The sequence below is a fragment of the Aptenodytes patagonicus genome, chromosome 7, assembly GCF_965638725.1.
Source record: "Aptenodytes patagonicus chromosome 7, bAptPat1.pri.cur, whole genome shotgun sequence".
NCBI classification, from domain to species: domain Eukaryota; kingdom Metazoa; phylum Chordata; class Aves; order Sphenisciformes; family Spheniscidae; genus Aptenodytes; species Aptenodytes patagonicus.
The window spans coordinates 16053517-16072661 of NC_134955.1; the positions used below are offsets into that span (position 1 = coordinate 16053517).

The following is a 19145-nucleotide window of genomic DNA, read 5'->3' on the forward strand; positions in this document are numbered from 1 at the left end:
TGTTCATTAAGGCGGCACTCACCACATAGGACGCATATAATGACGCATTGATGACAAGACACCTGAAAAAAATCAGTTCATGCTACAGGACTAGTCCGACATGACAAATAAAACATGCTGAATGAATGAATATAATTAAGAATAAAATCCATAATGAATTATCACGTGACCTTTTTTCATATCAGCAATGATCACAAGAAGTTTAGGGAATACAAAAGGTTATTGAATATGAGGTGCACGCTTGTGAGAGAGAAGTTTCATAAGCATTTGTTTACAAAATCAGTCTTAAAAGAACTGAGTGTTTGCAAATACTAACATATAGGATTCCTGATTATATTGGAAAGATTAATAACTGGAAAAAAGTTTCTTTGCAGGTGCTTTTACATTATCAAACCGTAAGAGAACCTGCTACTATCAGGAGATCATTGAGTGTCCTGCACAAAAGGACGAAAGTGACAAAACCAAGTTACAGCCCAATACTGGATCTGCTGATTTGCCGCACCTGGCCCAACTGCTCTCTACCCTCCTGCATTCTGGTCAATGCCTGGAAATGCTCTGCACACGAAGCAAGCACATATTGATCAGCCTAATTACAGGGAAAGGTCTAAGTAACCTCCCAGACTTTCAGGGATGACCTCTAATGTGCACAGCTTTTCTAGTCCCACGTGACTCATGTCTGGCTGTCATAACAGCTGGATTCAAAGCTCCTTCTTAAGCTCAGTTTTCAAGGAAGTCCTAAATTGGAAAGCCAGCAAGCTCACTACTAGCGAGTGTGTAGGATGCATCTGTTTTCCCACCTACTAAGTTTTTAGAGCCTGCTCTCACTCCTTTTTCCATAGCACTTCTGTTGAAGGTAGGACAGGATATACAACAAGCAGTTCAGGGTGGGAAGACAGCTTAGTTTGTTGCAGAAAGGAAACACCCCAGACACAGGACAACATTAATTTTAGGCCTGAGACAGCTTAGGAATTTTATGAATACAGCTGAGACTATTAAATTTCTAAGTACCAAAGATAAACACAAGGGTCAAAAAGAAATTTCAATAGACTGAGAGGGGAAGCATCAGCATTTCAATTTGTATCCTAGTATCTATCTGTCTGCAGCATTTACAAAATGCTTCTTACCTGCAGGCTAGCTGACAACGGATATAAAATAAACAGTGCACGTTTGGCTTAGCTCAGTGAAGCAGTGTTCTGTGTGTATTACCCATGCAATACTCTAAATGCTCGCATGTCATGCTTATGTTTGCAGCATAAACATAATGGCACCTACTCACCAGGAACACAACATTTGTCTGCTGGTAAAGTGCTCTTGCCACACTGATACGTTGGCGCTGCCCTCCAGACAGATTAATACCCTGCAGATAAACAGGAGAAAAACAGTCAGACAGTTATAGAAACATCAGTTGAATATTCATGTTTTGATCAGATTATCCACAGAAGACTTTCCAGACAAAGAAACTCAGACAAATTTTTCAAAAGCGTGGGCCTGTAATTCAGCTGGGACACAGTACACAAATTGTTAGAAAAGCCAGAGCACTCTGTCTGGAGCTGTACTCCATACATTCCAGAGGGATGGGAAATGTTTAATGGTTTGTGGCGACATAATGGCGTAGGTGGCATAGATATTCTGCAGGCACTCTAAACTAGACTTCTACTCAAAAGTTAGCTTTACGAGTCTGGCTGTGTCCTGTTTTTTATTTATTTTTGTAATCGTATGCTGTCACACTATATCAGCTCCGTTATATACTGTAATCAGTAATTGCTAGCTGGGAGGTCAGACCATGCTGAGGTGAACATTACCTGGTTGCTATTGTCCTTGTTTTTGGCCCTTAGTTCCCTGCTACCACCCTACTCTAAGTTACTTGTCCTGCCTGTGACCTGCCTGCAGTTTCACAAACACCTTAAGCTCTCATAAGCCAGTACTGCTGCCAAAAGATGCTAGACACCTTCTCCCTCCCCTCCCCTCCCCTCCTTCTGTCAAAAAACATTTGTTTGGCTACACAATGAATTGGGTTAGGAACTAATCCATTTAAAATTAGCATGGTAGCCAGTGTGGAGATTAGGCATGGAAATGTATCCTTAAATGTATCTGTGTGTGGGTGGTTTGTTGTGTTTTTGGGTTTTTTTTTGTTGTTTTGTTTGTTTGTGACAGTGCCAGTATATGCCAGAGTAAATTGTTTACAAATTTGGGACTTCTGTTTCCTTTCTTGTCACTCCCTAATCTTCCCTGATGTGATAAAGCTTAGTTTGCTGTTTATTAAACATCTGCTTTTTTTTAAATGAAGGGGCTCTAAAGATCTATGAATTACTTATTTTTATGTTACTCCTAAAGAAACCAAAAAATGCACCGTGAAGTCAGGATATCTGAGATAGCAGCCACAGAATTAGTCAAACATTCTGATATCAGCACATTTAAATTATTGCATCTCACATAAATGACAGTGTTTCCATGTTTACTGAGCAACGAGCTTTCAGACTAATGACCCAAACATACATTCAACTAAAAGATTACCTTTGTTGCCAAATAACGGGCAAGATTTTAAGAACACAACAAAATAATAATAAACCCTCTATATATTTAAAACAAAAATAGAAGCTGTTTACTGACCCTCTCTCCAATCTGGGTTTGGTCTCCATGAGGGAGAATGTCAATATCAGGCTGGAGGGAACAAGCATCAATTACTGCTTTGTACCTGTGGAAACAAAGCAGGTAACACAAAATCCACACAGATACTGCTAAAGAAGCACATTTCCTACCTGCAGAGGAACAAAAATTAACCAGCTGGAAAAATCACACAGTGGAAAACATATTTGTCAGCCACTAATTGTTCTAATGGGATCTCTTTCAATCACAGGCAAGTAAATAATATTTCAGCTAAGAAAAAGCATCTTAGGTCAGCTTCCCAATTAAAAACATTTAGTAGCTAAAAACAGGCAAAACAAGCACAACGTCTTCCATGGCATACTGTGTTTAGCATTTAACTTTTTTCATGCCCAGGGCCCTTGTTTCTTGTTTCAGTATCCAAGGATGACAGAAAAAAAATGTGCGTAGGATGTGAATACATAGCCAACCACTTCTTAAGGGCAGGGGGGATGGAATACCAGCAATTAACTTTTAAGTATTTTAGAATGTTCGGTGGGCATTTGTACTGAATAAAAAGGCAGCCCATTAATCCTTCACAATGTACCAAACACTGAAATTGTAATAAACAACATTCCCACTCCCGAATAGCTAAAGTCCTTCTAAGACAGTTAAACTAGTCCATTAGCTATAAGAAGAGAATACTGCATGCTGCACAAACACGGTCCTGGGAAATGAAAACACTACCACACTGAAGTTAAAGTGAGACTGAACTTTGTCCCTTGTGTCCTTCAGGAAAAACATGGTCAAAGGGGGACTCAAGGTCTTTTGTCATGTTCAGGCAGGTGCAGTATGTTTGTTACTAGGGGGAGGTGGGGACCCACATGCGTGACCTGAGGCCTATGCAAGTCCATTATTTAGCGAAAGGGGGAGTAAAGCATGTAACAGTGCTGAAACCTGTTACCTCTGTTTGTTAAAAGGGCTTTCAAATGTGATATTCTCTTCCACTGTGGCATTGAGCAACCAAGGCTTCTGTGATGCATATGCTACTGATCCTCTTTTCCTGGGGGAAAACAAAACAAAACAAAAAAACCCCAGAGTTCCCAGCTTACCAGGGCAGCAGGCGTTTTTGGAAACCATTTTCTTGTAAAGGAGGAAACTGGTAGTAAGTCTTCAAAAACACTCTTTCATTTTTGTTCTTTAGGACAATCAATAGCTCTCCCATCAAGGAAATACATACGATGTTAAATTTCCAACAGAATAGTGAAATTGTTCACCTAACTAAATTTCAGCTTGTTCCCTCTTTTTCTGCTGTGAGGTGGGTTTTGGAGAGGCTAGCTCAGTAAAGCTGCCTCTTGAGCAGTGCAGATGGCAGGAAGAAAATTACCAAAGACTGAATCCCAGCTCTGTTTGGACAGACTAATAAAAAAAAAAAATGTATGGCAGATCACTAGTTAGGCAACACATTTCAGGAGGGACGTTCTAAAAAGATATTTTTAAGGTGTTTAAAAAGAAAAATAACAACTCCACACGTGCACAAAGGCAATCCCACCCCACCCCCCCAACATTTATTTTCCCCATTCTAAGAAGAGAACTTGAGTCCTAAAGTAAATGGGTAGCCATGGGTAAAATCTTTCTATGTCTACGAAGACAATAAAAGAGAACACAGACAAAAAATACTTGCTAAATTTCCCCCTGTGGAATTGCCCCCATAATGTACCATCAGAAGGCTATGGTCAACAGGATCTCACCATGCATATTTTATTTCATAGGTATTATTATTATTACTATTTAAAAATAAATGTATCTGCCTGCTAGTGAAGTAGTAGTGCTTTTGTGGCTGTTGCGCACTAAGGACCCCAGTAAGGCAACATTTTTTATTAGAGAAACCGATATTGTTGGAAAACTCATTGGCATATCACCGTTTCTCCAGAAAAGGGCCAAAAGAGGGATCATACACCTAAAAGCATATCTGTTTTCTTTCCAGCTATATCAGCTAATCCAATAAAAAGATAGGACCTCTCACCCAAACGTAGCCTTTGTCTGCTAGACAGACATTACAGCAGCCTCTTTCTAGTTGGACCTGAATACAATTCAAACCATGAGCTGCCAAAATACACCAGGCGCTTTATCTTTTTTTTTAATCAGGAGTTAAGGTCACTTGCCCTGCTCATTTTTTCAGGCTTTCACCAAGCTTGCTTAGAAGTCATTATAGGATCCAATTTTCTTTGATGACCTGAAAGAACACACAGTTACACTACCCTGCTAACATGCTTCCAAGTTCAAATGTCTGATGGCTCATTAGAATTTAATTATGTTTTATGAATTCTCTTTATTGGAAAATGAAACAGAAACAAAAAAAAAGAAAAGACAGAAAAAAATCCCCTACGCAGCCCAGCCTGCAGTCCCAAAACCTAATTCAAAGAGCATTCAGTTCTGCCTCAAGAGGGAAGCATTTTTTCAATTAGTATGAAATTCTCATCCCAATGATTGAGAAAAAATTGCTCTGAGCATTCCAAGATAAACATGTATTCCCTTCCCCTCCTTTTCATTGCTTGAAACTGTGCCTTTGCTGCCCTTAATTCTCAATGCGATTGAAAAGTTACTTCTAATTTATTTTTTGAAAAATAGTAGCAAAGTTTCGAGGAAAATGTTTTTACAATTTTTTTTAAAAAGTGTGCTTTTGTTCAGTGAAGATACAGGCACTGCCAGTAAGATGCACTCCATGCTGAGATCCAGCACAACGCCTGCGAACACCATTCACGTTTGACTTACATTCTGCTTTTAGGCCATCAGTGAGAATTAATTACTGCAAGGAATTTGGGAACAAGCAATGAGCTTGCCAAAATTCATTATCGATTTAGAATTTAGTAAACCCCTCTTAAATTAATCTAATTGCAAACTGACACTAGGATGACATACAGATCATATTTTGGCATAAGCAAAAAGCTTGCAAGTGCTTGATCATATGAGAAATCTATGGCATGTCTACAGTGCTTCTTACAGTAAAGAGGCAGTCAAACAAAACTTTTCCTAAAACTGTGAGAAACATGCAGCCAAAAATCCAGAGAACAAAATATTCTCAAACAGAGTGTGCAACGCTATCTGAAAGCCTTGAACCTACCTAAGGTTTCACACTTAAAAGCCTGAATGCAAACAAATGGCTTAAGCAGACAAAGACTTACAAGGAATTTATTCTGCAGGTGGAAGTAATTGCCTCCTGCCCCCAGACTGCATAAGCAAACATGTATTTTCATCAATGGAGTGTAATTTTTTTCCTCTGGTAACACAAGATAGACTGACCATAGCCTCTTAATTATCACAGAGAGGCAGACAGCAAAATCCAACCTTAGAATAATCAGGGAAAACCTTCCCTGAGCTCCCTGGAGACTATGCGCTTTGGCTAATATAGGATCAAGCCTGTTCATTAATTTAGAATCAGAAACATTGTCAAAATTGTTTGTTTAAAGTCATTAATCTAACTCTATCTTCACATTTCATTTTGTTAAGTCCAGTAGGCTCAGTACGCATTCAAGATCACTGAAAATAAGACTAGTTAAGGGGCGTTCATATATGAATCTCAGTGCCTAAATAAATCTACCAAGTCTGAAACATTGGTGATTTTAAAAAGAAAATAGATGCACTTAAAATGCAATGGAGTTATGATTATAATGGTAGAGGAAATAAAACATTGCAAAGCGTTTCCTGTGTGTTTTGGCTTGCTGACTACAGCTTTATCTTGATTATTTTGCACAATTCATGAATTTCTAGTATCAGTCAACAACTCAAAATCAAATGTTCTCTAGATATGAGAGAAATGTGTACTGTCCCGTCCCGTACTATTACTGCATGAACAAAAAAATACGCTTCCATTATTTTCAGCCTGATGGTAGGTAATAGAACATTCTGATATTGCCAGTCCTGAGTATTCAGGAGCATACTTTTTTGCCGTTATTAAACTGCAAGGGTCACTTGCTTGTTTTTACTTCTAAATCTACTGCAAGTAGCTGCATACAGAGACAACCCATTTGCCTTCTAAGGAGGAACAACTCATTAAGTGCAGACACTTCTGAAGAATGTTCACAGAGTCACAGAATGGCTGAGGTTGGAAGGGACCTCTGGAGGCCCCCATTAGTTTTTAAAGTGTTGTACCTGAATTCCATGTCAACAGGAGATTCCTTCTCTGGGCTGCAGAAAACAAACATAAGATTTTTTTTTTTTAAAAATCAATTATTTTAGACAATGCAAATAATACCTTAAAGTACTGTCACTATGCTATAATTAAAAATACAGCAAAATGACTGCATAACAGAAAAAACCTCTCTCAAGTATGCTAAAATTCTGTACTACGTGATATTGACCTAAAAAAGGCATGGTTAAAGCTTCAGTTTTGAGAAGCGCTAAACCACCTTCTAGAAAGTATTCAACACCTATGAGCAAATGCTCAAGGCCTCACAAGACTTTGGCTCAAAATACTCTCTGTTCTGAGAACACCAAAAATGTTCTACAGGATGCTAGTGCAACAAAACCACCAGACATATTCCTACAGCTCTTACCCAGCACAACCAGGATTCCCAGAACCTATGACAGTGTAGGTAATTGTTTCATATAGTCTAATATTCTTTCCTACCTTTTAATATGCTTGCCATACCGTTGTGCATGTTATCCGTTTTCTGTCCATCCCCATAACAGTTTCAAACATGTGACTGTCTAATTCTGACCATATTTCTCTTGTATCTTAATGGGTTCAAATGGTTTCACTTTAACTTGGCCCAGAAATTGCAGTCTCTCTTATACAGAAAGAACTGTGGGATTTCCAAGTATCCTTTACCATGAGGCTTAGTCGTTAGATACACGAAACTCCCTCTTATACTACACACAGATAGGAGCAGAAGTTTTGCAGGACTCAGTCTGACAACCAGGTAACAAGTCTGAGAAATAAGGCAAATGGGAGAGAAGAGGCTGATAGATCTAAAGAAAAGGCAGTAGAAGAGTTGGTGCGTCACAGAACCAAGAAAATACTCTGCTCAGTAGAAGACACAGAGTTTAGCATGTCAAGGAAAGGGACATCATATGACATTTTTCCTCCGCCCATTTCAGTAACAAAGTTCTCACTGACTTCAGCAGGGATAGGATTGTCACTTTTACAAGGTTTACCGTTCCGGAGGTTTGTGTGCCACACTAAAATGACAACCACGTCAGAAAGCTTTGCTCTCAGTTGATTTGGTAGATATTCCCCCAAATTAAAGCTGAACTATGTTAATCAGGTAAAAATAATTTCCATGCAAGGAACCCTTGCCAACAGATGGACTAATCTGCTACTCCCCACACTTCTCGGTTTGTGTGTGCCTGAAGAATGCTAGGTGAGAAAATAAACTTATGACAGGATGTAAAAAATGAAGAGAAGGGTAATGGGGAGAATTTGCTTTAATAAACGAAAACTTTGAAGCAATACTTGATACTATTTTTTAAAGTGTAGCATTAGGGAATAATCTCGTTCAGACTTTGAGAGAAGGATTTTCAAAGACATACAGGAAAGCTAGGATACAATTTTCAAAATCGCTGAATGGCAATGTTTTCATAAAGGAAATCCAGCTCTTATTTTCCTAAGTCACATAAGTGGTTTCAAAAATTGTATCCTAAGCTAATTAACACAGTGAAAGTTTCACTGATTTTCACAATTCTGACTCTGAAAATCTTAAGCATAGATTTTAGAAACCTTTGGTTCCTTGTGTTGCAATTGATTTAGTAGGAAGACCAATAATCGCATACGATACCATACCTGACATCTTCCCCCGTCTCACTGTCAGAAGTACAGCTGCATCACAAATAGAAAGCAAAGATTGTTTACTTAAGTAAGCACAGGCAATCTGCCCCAGAAAGAAAAACTATTAAATTCCACTTAGTGCACAGACTGCAAACAGTATTTATCACAGAGCTGCAGCGCAGCATCTGTTCCTTCTACACAAACTGACTTGGTTTTAGCAGTCAAAAAAAAATTTTGTGACAGTTTTTTTTCCCTTATAAACATTTAATTTGACTCAACAAATAAAATCACCTCCGCTCTGTCCTGGAGGTGCTAACAGAACTGAGAAGTCCTAGTGTGACGAGAATCTAGTTCCATTAAAAGAAGGACATTTTCAGGGAAAAGAAACTGGTAATTTGTGATACTGTATTTTTCCATGGCAGTAACTGCACCTTTGCAGCATATAATGGGTTAGTTTGAACCCCAAATCCCACCTTCAGTTGACTTGCAACATGCTGCATTCTGTATCAGCCCTGTCCTTGGGGGGATGTGCCTGTATAAGTAAGTGTGGGCAGGTCTGAGGGACGGACAGGTTTTGTTTTCGCTGTTTTTGAACGTGTACCAAGATGTTCACAGAGCTATTTTGACAGGATGACTGGCCATACTTATTACTGATGCTAAATTCAGTTCCATTGAAAAGAATAAAAATTTTGTGTGTCAAGTGGTATAAACAAAATCAAGGAGGAACAAAGTTTTTCATACTTTAAAGAGAACAGTCTCATTAACTTTATGCTAACACCATTTGCTGATAGATATCCAGGAAAGAAAACTATACCTGCAGTTTAAAAGGTTGGTTTGAGACACTTCCAGAAAGTTTATGCACAGTAAGCAATGACCGTATCTAAATTCAATTTACTGCAGAATTTGAGAGAGCCAGCCAGCTACTAGTATCTTTATTCCAAAGGTCAGTGTACCAAACAAAGCTTTTCCACAGTTACCCCACACTTCACTGGTCTTTAGTGACTGTGACACCTCAGTGGCACCTCCTCCAAAAACCCATGAACCTGCTGCATATCGTTAAGCGGCAACGCATTCTTTACAGAAACTATCAAGGGGCTGAAATAGGGAATACCTTTTCCAGCCCTTCCATGCACAGCACGAGGACCCTGAACAACAAACATTGGTTTCTGTTTCGTGGACCACCCCAAAGGCGGCCAGGCATCCATTCTACCAGGGAACACCCTGATAACTTGCAACATGTAGTGCCTGTGCATGACAGCAACTCCCTCTCCGCTGTGTTCCTCTCCTACACCAGCCTGCAAGACAGGCAGAAAACTGTGCAGCTCATATAATCCATCAACGTAGCTCAAGAAGCAAAGATCAGCCAGGGTCCCTCGTGGCTAGTACAATTTACCTGTGCTTACTGCAGGTGTGCAACTTTGCTCCAGTTTCTGCTCAGAAACCAGGGCAAAGCGCCACGCTCACAGGGCACGAATGATTCTCAGAGAGTACCATGAGGTGCAGCAGTGCACAGCAATGTCCCAACTTCCTCTCTTTACCATGTTCTTTTGCTATACAGTCACAGGTGCCACAATTTTTGTATGCAAGTATTGGTAGATAATTCCTTGGTCTGTGTTTCTGTTCTGTAGCTGGAAAAAATTAATTCTCCATTTGGAGTTTTAGCTCAGTCTTTTCAACCCACTGTTTCCCACTTTGACTTGGTTTTATCCCTCCTTTCCCCCTTTCCCTGCATACTGCTGGCAATTAAGGATGCATTTATCTCCTACCAGTGTTGAAATGTCAAAATAATGTATGTTTGATAATGATGCCTAGTTCTAATTTTTCAAGGCATAGGGATGTCTAAAGATGCCTACTGAGATTTTCAAGCCTTCAGATCTCTATTGCCAATTTAAATAAAATTAAGTACCTGGATGTTTCTGAAAACTCCAGTAAACGCATATTTATAAAAACCAATGTACTTTTTAGGCATCAAAATAACTTTAAGAATATTGTCATTTGATGAAAACAGTCAACTCCACATTGAGTAGAAGAAAATCTACGGTTAACAAGCTTAACAAATCTAGCACTTCCTTCACATTATAAGGACTCTAGATTCACATGGGAGTATATATGTCCTGTTTAGAAACAAATGGCATAATTTTGTTTGAGCAAACTATTTCTCATTTAGGTCAATTTTCTGATATCATTTACTCCAAAAAGACTTAAACTGCTCCCTGGACTTGAACTGGGACTATTTAAAGTGAGATACTGCCCAGAATAAATTAGCATGGCATATACTATAATTATTTACTCAACAACCAGTGAAATCAATACTATTTACCATCTGTTCAGAAAGTAAATGATGATTTCTCTATTTTTGTTATTCTCTAACCATATTACAAAATATTTATACTGAGGTGCTCTCAGCCTGTTTTGGACAAGGGGCAGTAATCTCAGCTGGATCTTCCAGGCACACACTGTAATACAAACAACAAAAAATCACAAATGAGCCAGTGCTCACTTCTGATTAGCCAATTCCTAGCCCACGAATAAATTACATTTCTTTTTAAGGTTTTGAAACAAATATAGGAAGCAAATAAAGATGATATGCAGTTAATCCTGTTTTATCAATAGAGCATGGAGGCACAGAGGAGGGAAATGATGACTTGTGCAAGGTTATCCATTAGACCAAGGGAAGGGCCAGGAATAGAATCCAGATTTCCTGAGCACTGAGTGACATGCCAGCAGGATGTATCCTTCGTCTTCATAGCTGTGACCTTGGAGGAAGGGAAGGGGAAGGAAATTTGGAATGAAATAATTCAGGACTATTCTGTAACATGAATGACTGAAGCCAAGCATTCGTCTCATCCCAAAGAAAGAGCTGTAACAAGGATCTTACTGATTTTGGTGACACATTTTATTGCCTGAGCTAAGGCTATGAGCTCTGGTGATTACTTGATAAGACTACTCTCCTTGAACCTGGGATAATGTTGCATGTACCTGGTCAGGCATTAGTATTTTCTTATCAAATTAAGGGAGCTTTCATCTGATAGCTTACAACACAGGTGTGCAGCCTACACCGACTGCATCTATCATGCTGAATAGACCAGTGCATATGGTAGCAGCTCTGAAAGATGAGACAAAACATAATCTGTCCCAGTGCAGCCAGCACTTACAGTGCTAAGATTGTTTCAGCCACAAGCCCCTTTATACATATCTGACAGATAGCGAAGCAAATGTGATAACAACTGAATTTTACCTTGTGATACTTTGGCACATATAGAAGACATGAAAACCAGTTCTGACCTTTGCACTGTTGTGAAGCACGTACTTCTAAACAAGTGTTATTTAAAAACACAGTCTGATCAAAACCACCATGTCATCTGTTTTCGTTTAGGATCAGACATTCAAATTATACTTCTTAATCATGCTATGTCGTCTGTAAAAAATTGCAGTCTTGCTGAAATGAAATTAATTCACCTAATAAGGCTGCAGGGATTCTGTATGGTTCCTCACCATGCTCTAATTTTCTGCTTAGGGAAGTTTGTTTCAATGGATAGATCACCCCGTTCCGGAACTTTGGCTTCTGTTCTTGTCTCTCTCACCAGCTGAAAGGGTCACCTTTCCATGTTTCATTTTCCCCACCTATAAAATAGGGAACCTTCCTTCCTTGTACTATTACTATTAAAGCACGCGCAATTCTGAGTAGCGTGACTGGCTTACACATGAAGGCTGGATATAAATAATATCTCTCTACAAACACTCAAGGAATTTGTGAGAATTGTTTCACAAAATCAGTGCAGAACCCACTGGGTAACAATGACCCTCTGTCCATTGGAGCGCGTGGACTTGACTTACAGTTGCACTGTTGTTCCTTCATTCCCAATCAGTTGGAAATAAAATTAATTGTTTCTCTAGGTTCTTCTACTGTTTGTCAAGCTTTATCTACAAACAACTGTATGCCAAAAGGGAAAGTGTAGTCTGTATGGCTAGGAAGTCTAGTACTGTAAAATAAACAAGCCAAAAATGTTCACACACATTGATCAGACAGTGTACTAGAGATGGCAGTAATTTACTGGAAACCATATACAGGAGTTGCAATGTATTATATCACCTGTCATTTAGTTTGAGGGCCAAGACACCAAGCCCGAACAGTACAGCTGTTGGAGTTCGGCAGCATTTCCCCCCCCCCCCCCGCCCCTTCATGGCCAGTACAAAAGTTAGACACAAGTATAGCCTATAACTGGCTGTCAGAGCACAGCTGCTGTGTCCCCCTGGGAAAGGAGGAAGGACACGACTATCTCCCTCTTGTCAAATCAGGCAGGATGCACTGGGGGAGTACCCTGAGGTCACCGCCACTTATAAAAAACTCTTCAATTTCTCAGGCACTAGACCAGTGCTGGGATGGAGCACACATCTAAAAGCACAGCCAGGGACCACTCCTGGTGAGCCAGTAACTCTTTATAGTTCCATTCAAAGACACAAGCTCAGGCCTGAAAGTGCAAATGCCATTCTGTAGCAGCACAACACCTCAAGCTAATTAATTCTGATTCAAAATTAGTTACAATTTCACCCAGGTTATGTTGCTGGAGTGCAGAATGCCCAAGTGTGGTTATCTATTCTTATTAATGGAATAGATAGCTTGTTTGACCCTGGCTGGGGGTTCTTTCTGATGTGCTCCCCTACCACTTAGGGTAAGGTTTTTATCTTGACTGCACACCTACAAAATCCCTGACTCTATAAACAGGTTCCCAGGACAGATTTTGGCTTTTTTCTGCACCAGTACTCAACTCAAGCTTGAATTTTTAAATAGCACTACCTGCTCCAGAATATGTTCCCAGAGATCTTCTGCATCTCACCAAGTATGGCTAGCAAGAGAGATGACTTACCACAGCCAACCTGTCCTACAATCATTGTTAGCTGACCTGTGAGAGAGGAAGGTATATATAAGCTTCTGATTTACCAAATGCTCATGGAAAAACATCTTATTCTGCATATCTGATGTCATTTTGTACCTTGAGGGATTCGGATATCAATGTTGGACAATGCTGGAGGACCTTCAGGTGTCCAAGTGAAAAATCCATTTGTGATCTATGCCAAGATGGAGAGAAATAAGAAAGAGAAAACCAGCTTTAGAGCTGACTTCTTTTTTCGACATCAGAGACGCTTCTTCTGTTTTCATTACACTGAGCATAGGAACAGAGTTAGACTTTGCCCAGTGCAGGAAACAGGTCTTTAAGTGACTGATTTTGTAAAGGCCTGTGTTCTGATGTGCAAGAATCTCTGAACTCAAACAAGCACAACAATGAGAAAATTATGGAAAATTCCTGAGGAAAAAGGAGTTGCTCTTTAGGGTTTCTTTTGTTTTGTTATTTGTAAGGTGGGCACATGAAATAAGTGAAATCATTACAACACAATTAAATTATATACAGGGTCATGGTTTGCTCTCTGCAGAGTCCTGAATGTCACTCTAGACACACTGCAGCACATACAGCAATTACACGGTCCAAATTCCACACAGATTTGCAGAACTTTCCACAGAAATTAGATGTTGCTTCCTATTACAGTATTTTCCTTTGTATTTCTGATATGATTCTCAGATAACCTAGGCTTTGCTAGATACAGAAATCTTTTCACTGAAAGACTAAAAACAAGAAACAAAGCCTGTTCAGGACTTTAAATGGAGGAGATTTCCATGGATACTGTGAAAAATAGGAAACAGGAGACAATTTTAAAAGGCCTGTATTTATATAGGACCCTCTTCTCTCTTTTTCAGAGCCACTGAAGCCTTCAAAGTCTTTCAGCAATGCAAGGTACAAAATTTTTTGATCTGAGAAGAGTGGAATGGGACACTTTTATCCTACCCTGGAGAAAAAAGCGATACTCTTATCTTGGGAAACTACCTGAGAAAATGAGCAAAAGAAAGCGCAGTGTTCCTCCCTCTAGATTACCAAAGGCAGCCAGAGGATCCTCTCTCAAAAAATGCCCCTTCATGGGCAATGAGCTGCAGCCAGACAGTACTTAGGTAACTGCAGAAGTCCCCTGACCCAGGTGCCGCCGGTGACAATGATGTCAGCAGATGGAGCCAAAGATTATAGCTAGTCCTGGCTTTCTATTCAAGACCTTATAAATACTGTCCTTATAGAGGCTACTGCTCTGGCCTCTCCTTTGTGACAAACTCCTTTGTTGTCACTCCAGGCTGTCTTTTGATCCAACAACCCACCCAAACCCCTCTCTCCAATATTCCTCTTATTTTCCTGGAAGTCTATTCAAGAAGGATCCTGCACCAAAGCAGCATGTCGGGTGACAGCCTGAAAAAAACCTGAAAGCACTACCAGTTGTCTTACTTAATCCCATGAAACTGAATTATTCATTCTCTTGTGCCAGAAATGCAAATGTAATAGCAGACTTCCTAAATAAACAGCATCATCACTATAACAACCATCAGGATTTTTATTACTTCTGGCCATTTCTATAGCAAATCAAGAGCATCAGTCTTCAAAGTGGCATAAGTAATTTTAATTTTTTCTTCAAAGAATTTAGGCCTTTGGGGGTTAGTTTTTAACTTCATCTTGAAAGGCTACTAGGAATTCCAGAAGAGGAAGGGAAGACCGATGACAAGATTATTTTAGGAATGTCTAAATCAAATTCTTTTAAGTTTTCTTCATACCATTTTTCTGTACAGGCATTAGAAATGGAAGAAAGAGTCTGGCATACATAAAAGGTTGGACCAGATGATCTTTTGAGGTTCCTTCCAACCTGGGCTGTTCTGTGTTCTAAGTTGGAAATTTTTGTCATGAGAACAGGGCTAATGACTTAAACACTTCAAATAGAAAATTGCTGAGCAAAATCTAGAGGGATATACACAGCTCATCACAACACAGAGGCCGGTAGTCAACTCTTAAAACGGAAGACATAGAAAAGAAAGGTGGAGGTTAATCTCTGACATGAGCACAAGCGTCTGACAGTTCACATCAAATGCTGGTTCTTGAACTTGAAACTGCCTTCAGAATACAAAAGTGACTATTAGTGAGCTATAGTAACAGTGTTAGCAGAGTGACCTTCATATCACCTTTACACAAAAATCATCTGCTTCTGTGATGTTAATGGGTCTTCTCATGTGAGAGCTGTAATTGTTCCAGTCCTCCCTGGCAGGCCTCTTGCGGTTAACAACTTTGAGTGGCTGTGCAAAATCAGAAAGACAGAAATAAGCAGTAATTGGTGTCAATACCAGCAAAACGTCCTAAAAGCAAGCAACCATGTTATGACCTATACAGTTCAGGGTATTAAAAAGAGTTTTTGCAATTGCAAGAAATAATCAGTAGGAAATGGAAAAATAAAAAAATCTATTCTGGGTACAAATTACTCCAGCAACTTCACCTGCAATTAAACAGCATTACTCACCACCGCCTGGTATTTGCTGTGATTATCTGCGCTTCTTAGCTCTGAAGATTTATCATGCTCTTCTCCAATTTCTTCACTTGACAGGAATTCACTCAGTTTCTGCACACTGAAAGGGAAAACACAGAATCACACCTCAAGCTGGAATGCAAAACTTCCGTTCACTGCAATGTTTATTATAGAGCATCCCTTTTAGTATTTCAACCACCGCCTGCTGCAGTTTGTTTGTTTTCATTTTGTTACGGGCATATGAAAATGTGCAATGAGAAGTTACTGCAAGGAAGTTGACAAAACCTGCCCTGTTGTCTATTAATAGCTATGACATTTTAATGGTTTGTGCAGATGCTTCTCAAGTCTTGTCTTTTCTGATACCACCAGAGAGATTACACAAAAGATTTTTTTAGGCATTTGGTGGGATGCAGACCAACTACAACAGTAGCTCATTTTGAAGCCATGTGCTGAAGTAGAATTAATGTCATTTATGTTACTGAAGTGTTGCACAGTCAGTTCTACTGAACAGTCTTATGAACACTAGCAGTCTGATGAAATCTGTACACCGTGAGCTAAATTCAACCAGCTGTGATGAAATACGAAGTGTATGAGGTAACATGATAAAGGAATATACCTTAACAGAACAGTGTTCAACAGATGAGATATAGAAGGAATCCTGACAACCAGCAACAAAGGAGAAGGCATAAAATCTTCACAAGCTGCTTAAGATTTAATTAGCTAAGAGATAATGTGCCTTTACTAATGACATTTAACAGATCGTGACATCAATTTTATCTCTGTACCTGACTTTATAAAATATACGTCTAATCTACTCACAGGGACAGCAAATGAGATTTGTAAAGTAAGTGGATTGAATCACGAACTCAACATCAAAGGGGCTCAATTAGGTGGAAATAAGTTAACTATCTGTCTCCAAAACGATAAAGTGCCAGAAGGCCTTAAGTTCCTAAGAATAAATTTATGGACAAGGACTGAAAAAATTGATTTCAACATTTAGCCTTAGGCGAACTGGGGAGAAACAGGCAAATGATGCCACCGTAGCATCTGGCTATCCGTAGCCACTGTAGATACACGGCTATCTGTTAGTATGCAAACCTTAAAAAATAAAACCCCCAGCATTTATTTTGCATTCCTCTGCCAGGGATTTCTTCTTCAGAAGGAGACTTAGTTTCCTCTAAGAACCTCATGAGATACCCCACTGGTGCCAAAACAGTGCTTGGACCAAGGCAGTACAGGACTGCCTAAGGCAGACTACCTGTACAGTTAGCACTTGTCCTGCGAGTAGAGATGGAAGCCACCTGGGGACTCCCTAGGAGAGAACTGGTTCTACAGTCTTTCTGTCAGCCTGCCCACTTGCTAATGGCAGCTGAGGACTAAGAGATATACAGTGGGGTGAATTTAGCTAGAGCAGATACTACAATCTAAGCAACTGAAAAGGGGGAGAATAATTATTTGGGATGGGACAAGAGGAGTAATAACTAATTCAGGCTTGATGTTGGACCAAAATTCCTTAATGGGAAAGTTTATTATCTCAAAGGAAGAAATTAGAAGCTGCATCTATTTGCACAAAGCTCTGGAAAACAGGGCTAGGAATGATCTTACATTTTGTTCAGTGAACCAGATGTTTAAAAGAACATTTTAAATGTCTTTAAATGGACCAAATGATGGTTTAGATGCTGCCTATATGGAGTTGGTATGCAGCTGCACCTGCATTCTTTATAGGAAAATTACACCGACATTTAATAATCGCTCTGAAGGTATAAAGACCAGATAGAGAAGTCCCCTGTGTATCTGCTCCAGGGTCTAGAGGGGGAGGAATAGAAGACAGCAAACATGTTCTTGGACCATGCATACCCAAACAAGACTATGTCTCTATTATGCCAGTCAGTAGTTTGATTTTTGCTCTCTGCTCTCTGGTTGTGTATCAAGGTAACTGTGCTCTAAGTGCCAAGACCTCTCTGCAAGCCCCCTGCCCAATGCTCTGCTTAATTCTGGAATTACTGCTCCTGTGGCAATTACTGAGGAAACACAGTATAGCTGTGAGAAAATCTTTTGTTAGAAGCAGCAACTCATATTTCAGGATGCCACACCGTTCTACACTCTTAAAGAATAAAAAAAAGTTCTCTGCAGAGCTCTCACTGACATTGCAATTTCACTAGTATTCCAGTATCTCCACGGGGGAGCTTATTTTTAAGCCACAGAATAGACGTATTGATTAAAACATGGTTATTTGCACAGCTGACTGAAAAAGCGGTTTCATATTAAACTCAGTAAGACACATAATGCCACTCTTGCTACTTGACCTTTGCTGATGGAAAACTGTACGCTGTACCCTATGTCCTTGAAGACCTCACATTTAAGAAATACATCAATTGGCTGCTCAGTTTTAATTTTCAATGGCACAAACACTCTACATATTAAGAAAACTTTTCAAAGAGAAAATAGAATTTCTCACCTTCCTAAAGACTTTCAACAGTTCCCCCTCTCAGAAGCAAACACCCTAGCCCCATAACTTGCAAAGTCTGCAGGGGCCTTATGTGGAACAGAAGCTTTAAATCTGTTTTACCATCGGAATCAATCACACAGTTATTCCGAGAGTGTCAATGACAATCCATGACGATGCTTTGCAATTGGGCACACGTGTAATGGTTAAAGATACTGACAAGTTTATTTGTGGAGATTATTGTCCTTAATAGCATCTGGCATCGGAGACTGTAGCCAATATTAACAGAGCAGGGGTTGTGAAGTGCCTGAGATGCAAAGCCAGTAACACCCTCTTAGTATCCTTTACGTGCTGGTTTCACTGCTGGATCACCTTCTGCTTCACGTAGTTCCCTTCTGTCACTACAGGAGAAGCTGTCTTGTACACTTGCTAACACCAATTAGAATATCTCAGCCTAAAGAAAGCTGAAGTACAACTTCATCAAGTTAGGTTACCTTTACCTCATCTTACTGATCAGCTACTTATTAGCAGGAAGGTGTAACAGCAGGACACAGTTATAGCAAGTAAACGTTAGTTGTGCTCAGCTGGCACAAACACAGCTTTCTAGTAAGCGTCTGCTTTTTCACATTTACCAAACTATTTAAGCAAGCATGCGTTTGCATGGGTTGAAAGTATCTGGCATATGCTTCCAAAATATTGCACTGAAGGATGGGGTACTGGGAAGACACACCTAGAGTAGCACCAGCAGCACTATGCAGCAACGCGCTCTGGAACACTACCTGGGTTACTGCGATACAGACAGCCAGGAAGACAAGGATCACGTCAAGTTTGTTACCGAGTTTGAACTGGGGGATTCCTGTCTGCACTACAAATGGCAGGACAATAGCCTGCTAACAAGAAGATAACTACAGAATAACTCATGAAGAACTCCCGGCTAGTAACAATTAATACTTGGTTGAT

General features: G+C 39.7%; 1 protein-coding gene across 6 annotated transcripts in view; it reads right to left on the reverse strand.

The window, feature by feature from the left end:
• Positions 1 to 19145, reverse strand: part of ABCC8 (ATP binding cassette subfamily C member 8) — an 83792-nt gene that overhangs the window by 25800 nt on the left and 38847 nt on the right. For 5 of the 6 annotated variants that reach the window (XM_076344090.1, XM_076344094.1, XM_076344091.1 and 2 more), the window contains exons 13-21: positions 15734 to 15839; positions 15402 to 15512; positions 13345 to 13420; positions 13146 to 13254; positions 8366 to 8401; positions 6736 to 6771; positions 3548 to 3646; positions 2611 to 2695; positions 1277 to 1357 (exon numbers count right to left, since the gene is read on the reverse strand). In XM_076344090.1, coding sequence (XP_076200205.1) covers positions 1277 to 1357; positions 2611 to 2695; positions 3548 to 3646; positions 6736 to 6771; positions 8366 to 8401; positions 13146 to 13254; positions 13345 to 13420; positions 15402 to 15512; positions 15734 to 15839 — 739 coding nt within the window. The remainder of the gene's footprint in view (positions 1 to 1276; positions 1358 to 2610; positions 2696 to 3547; positions 3647 to 6735; positions 6772 to 8365; positions 8402 to 13145; positions 13255 to 13344; positions 13421 to 15401; positions 15513 to 15733; positions 15840 to 19145) is intronic. The other variant, XM_076344089.1, reaches the window with a different exon arrangement.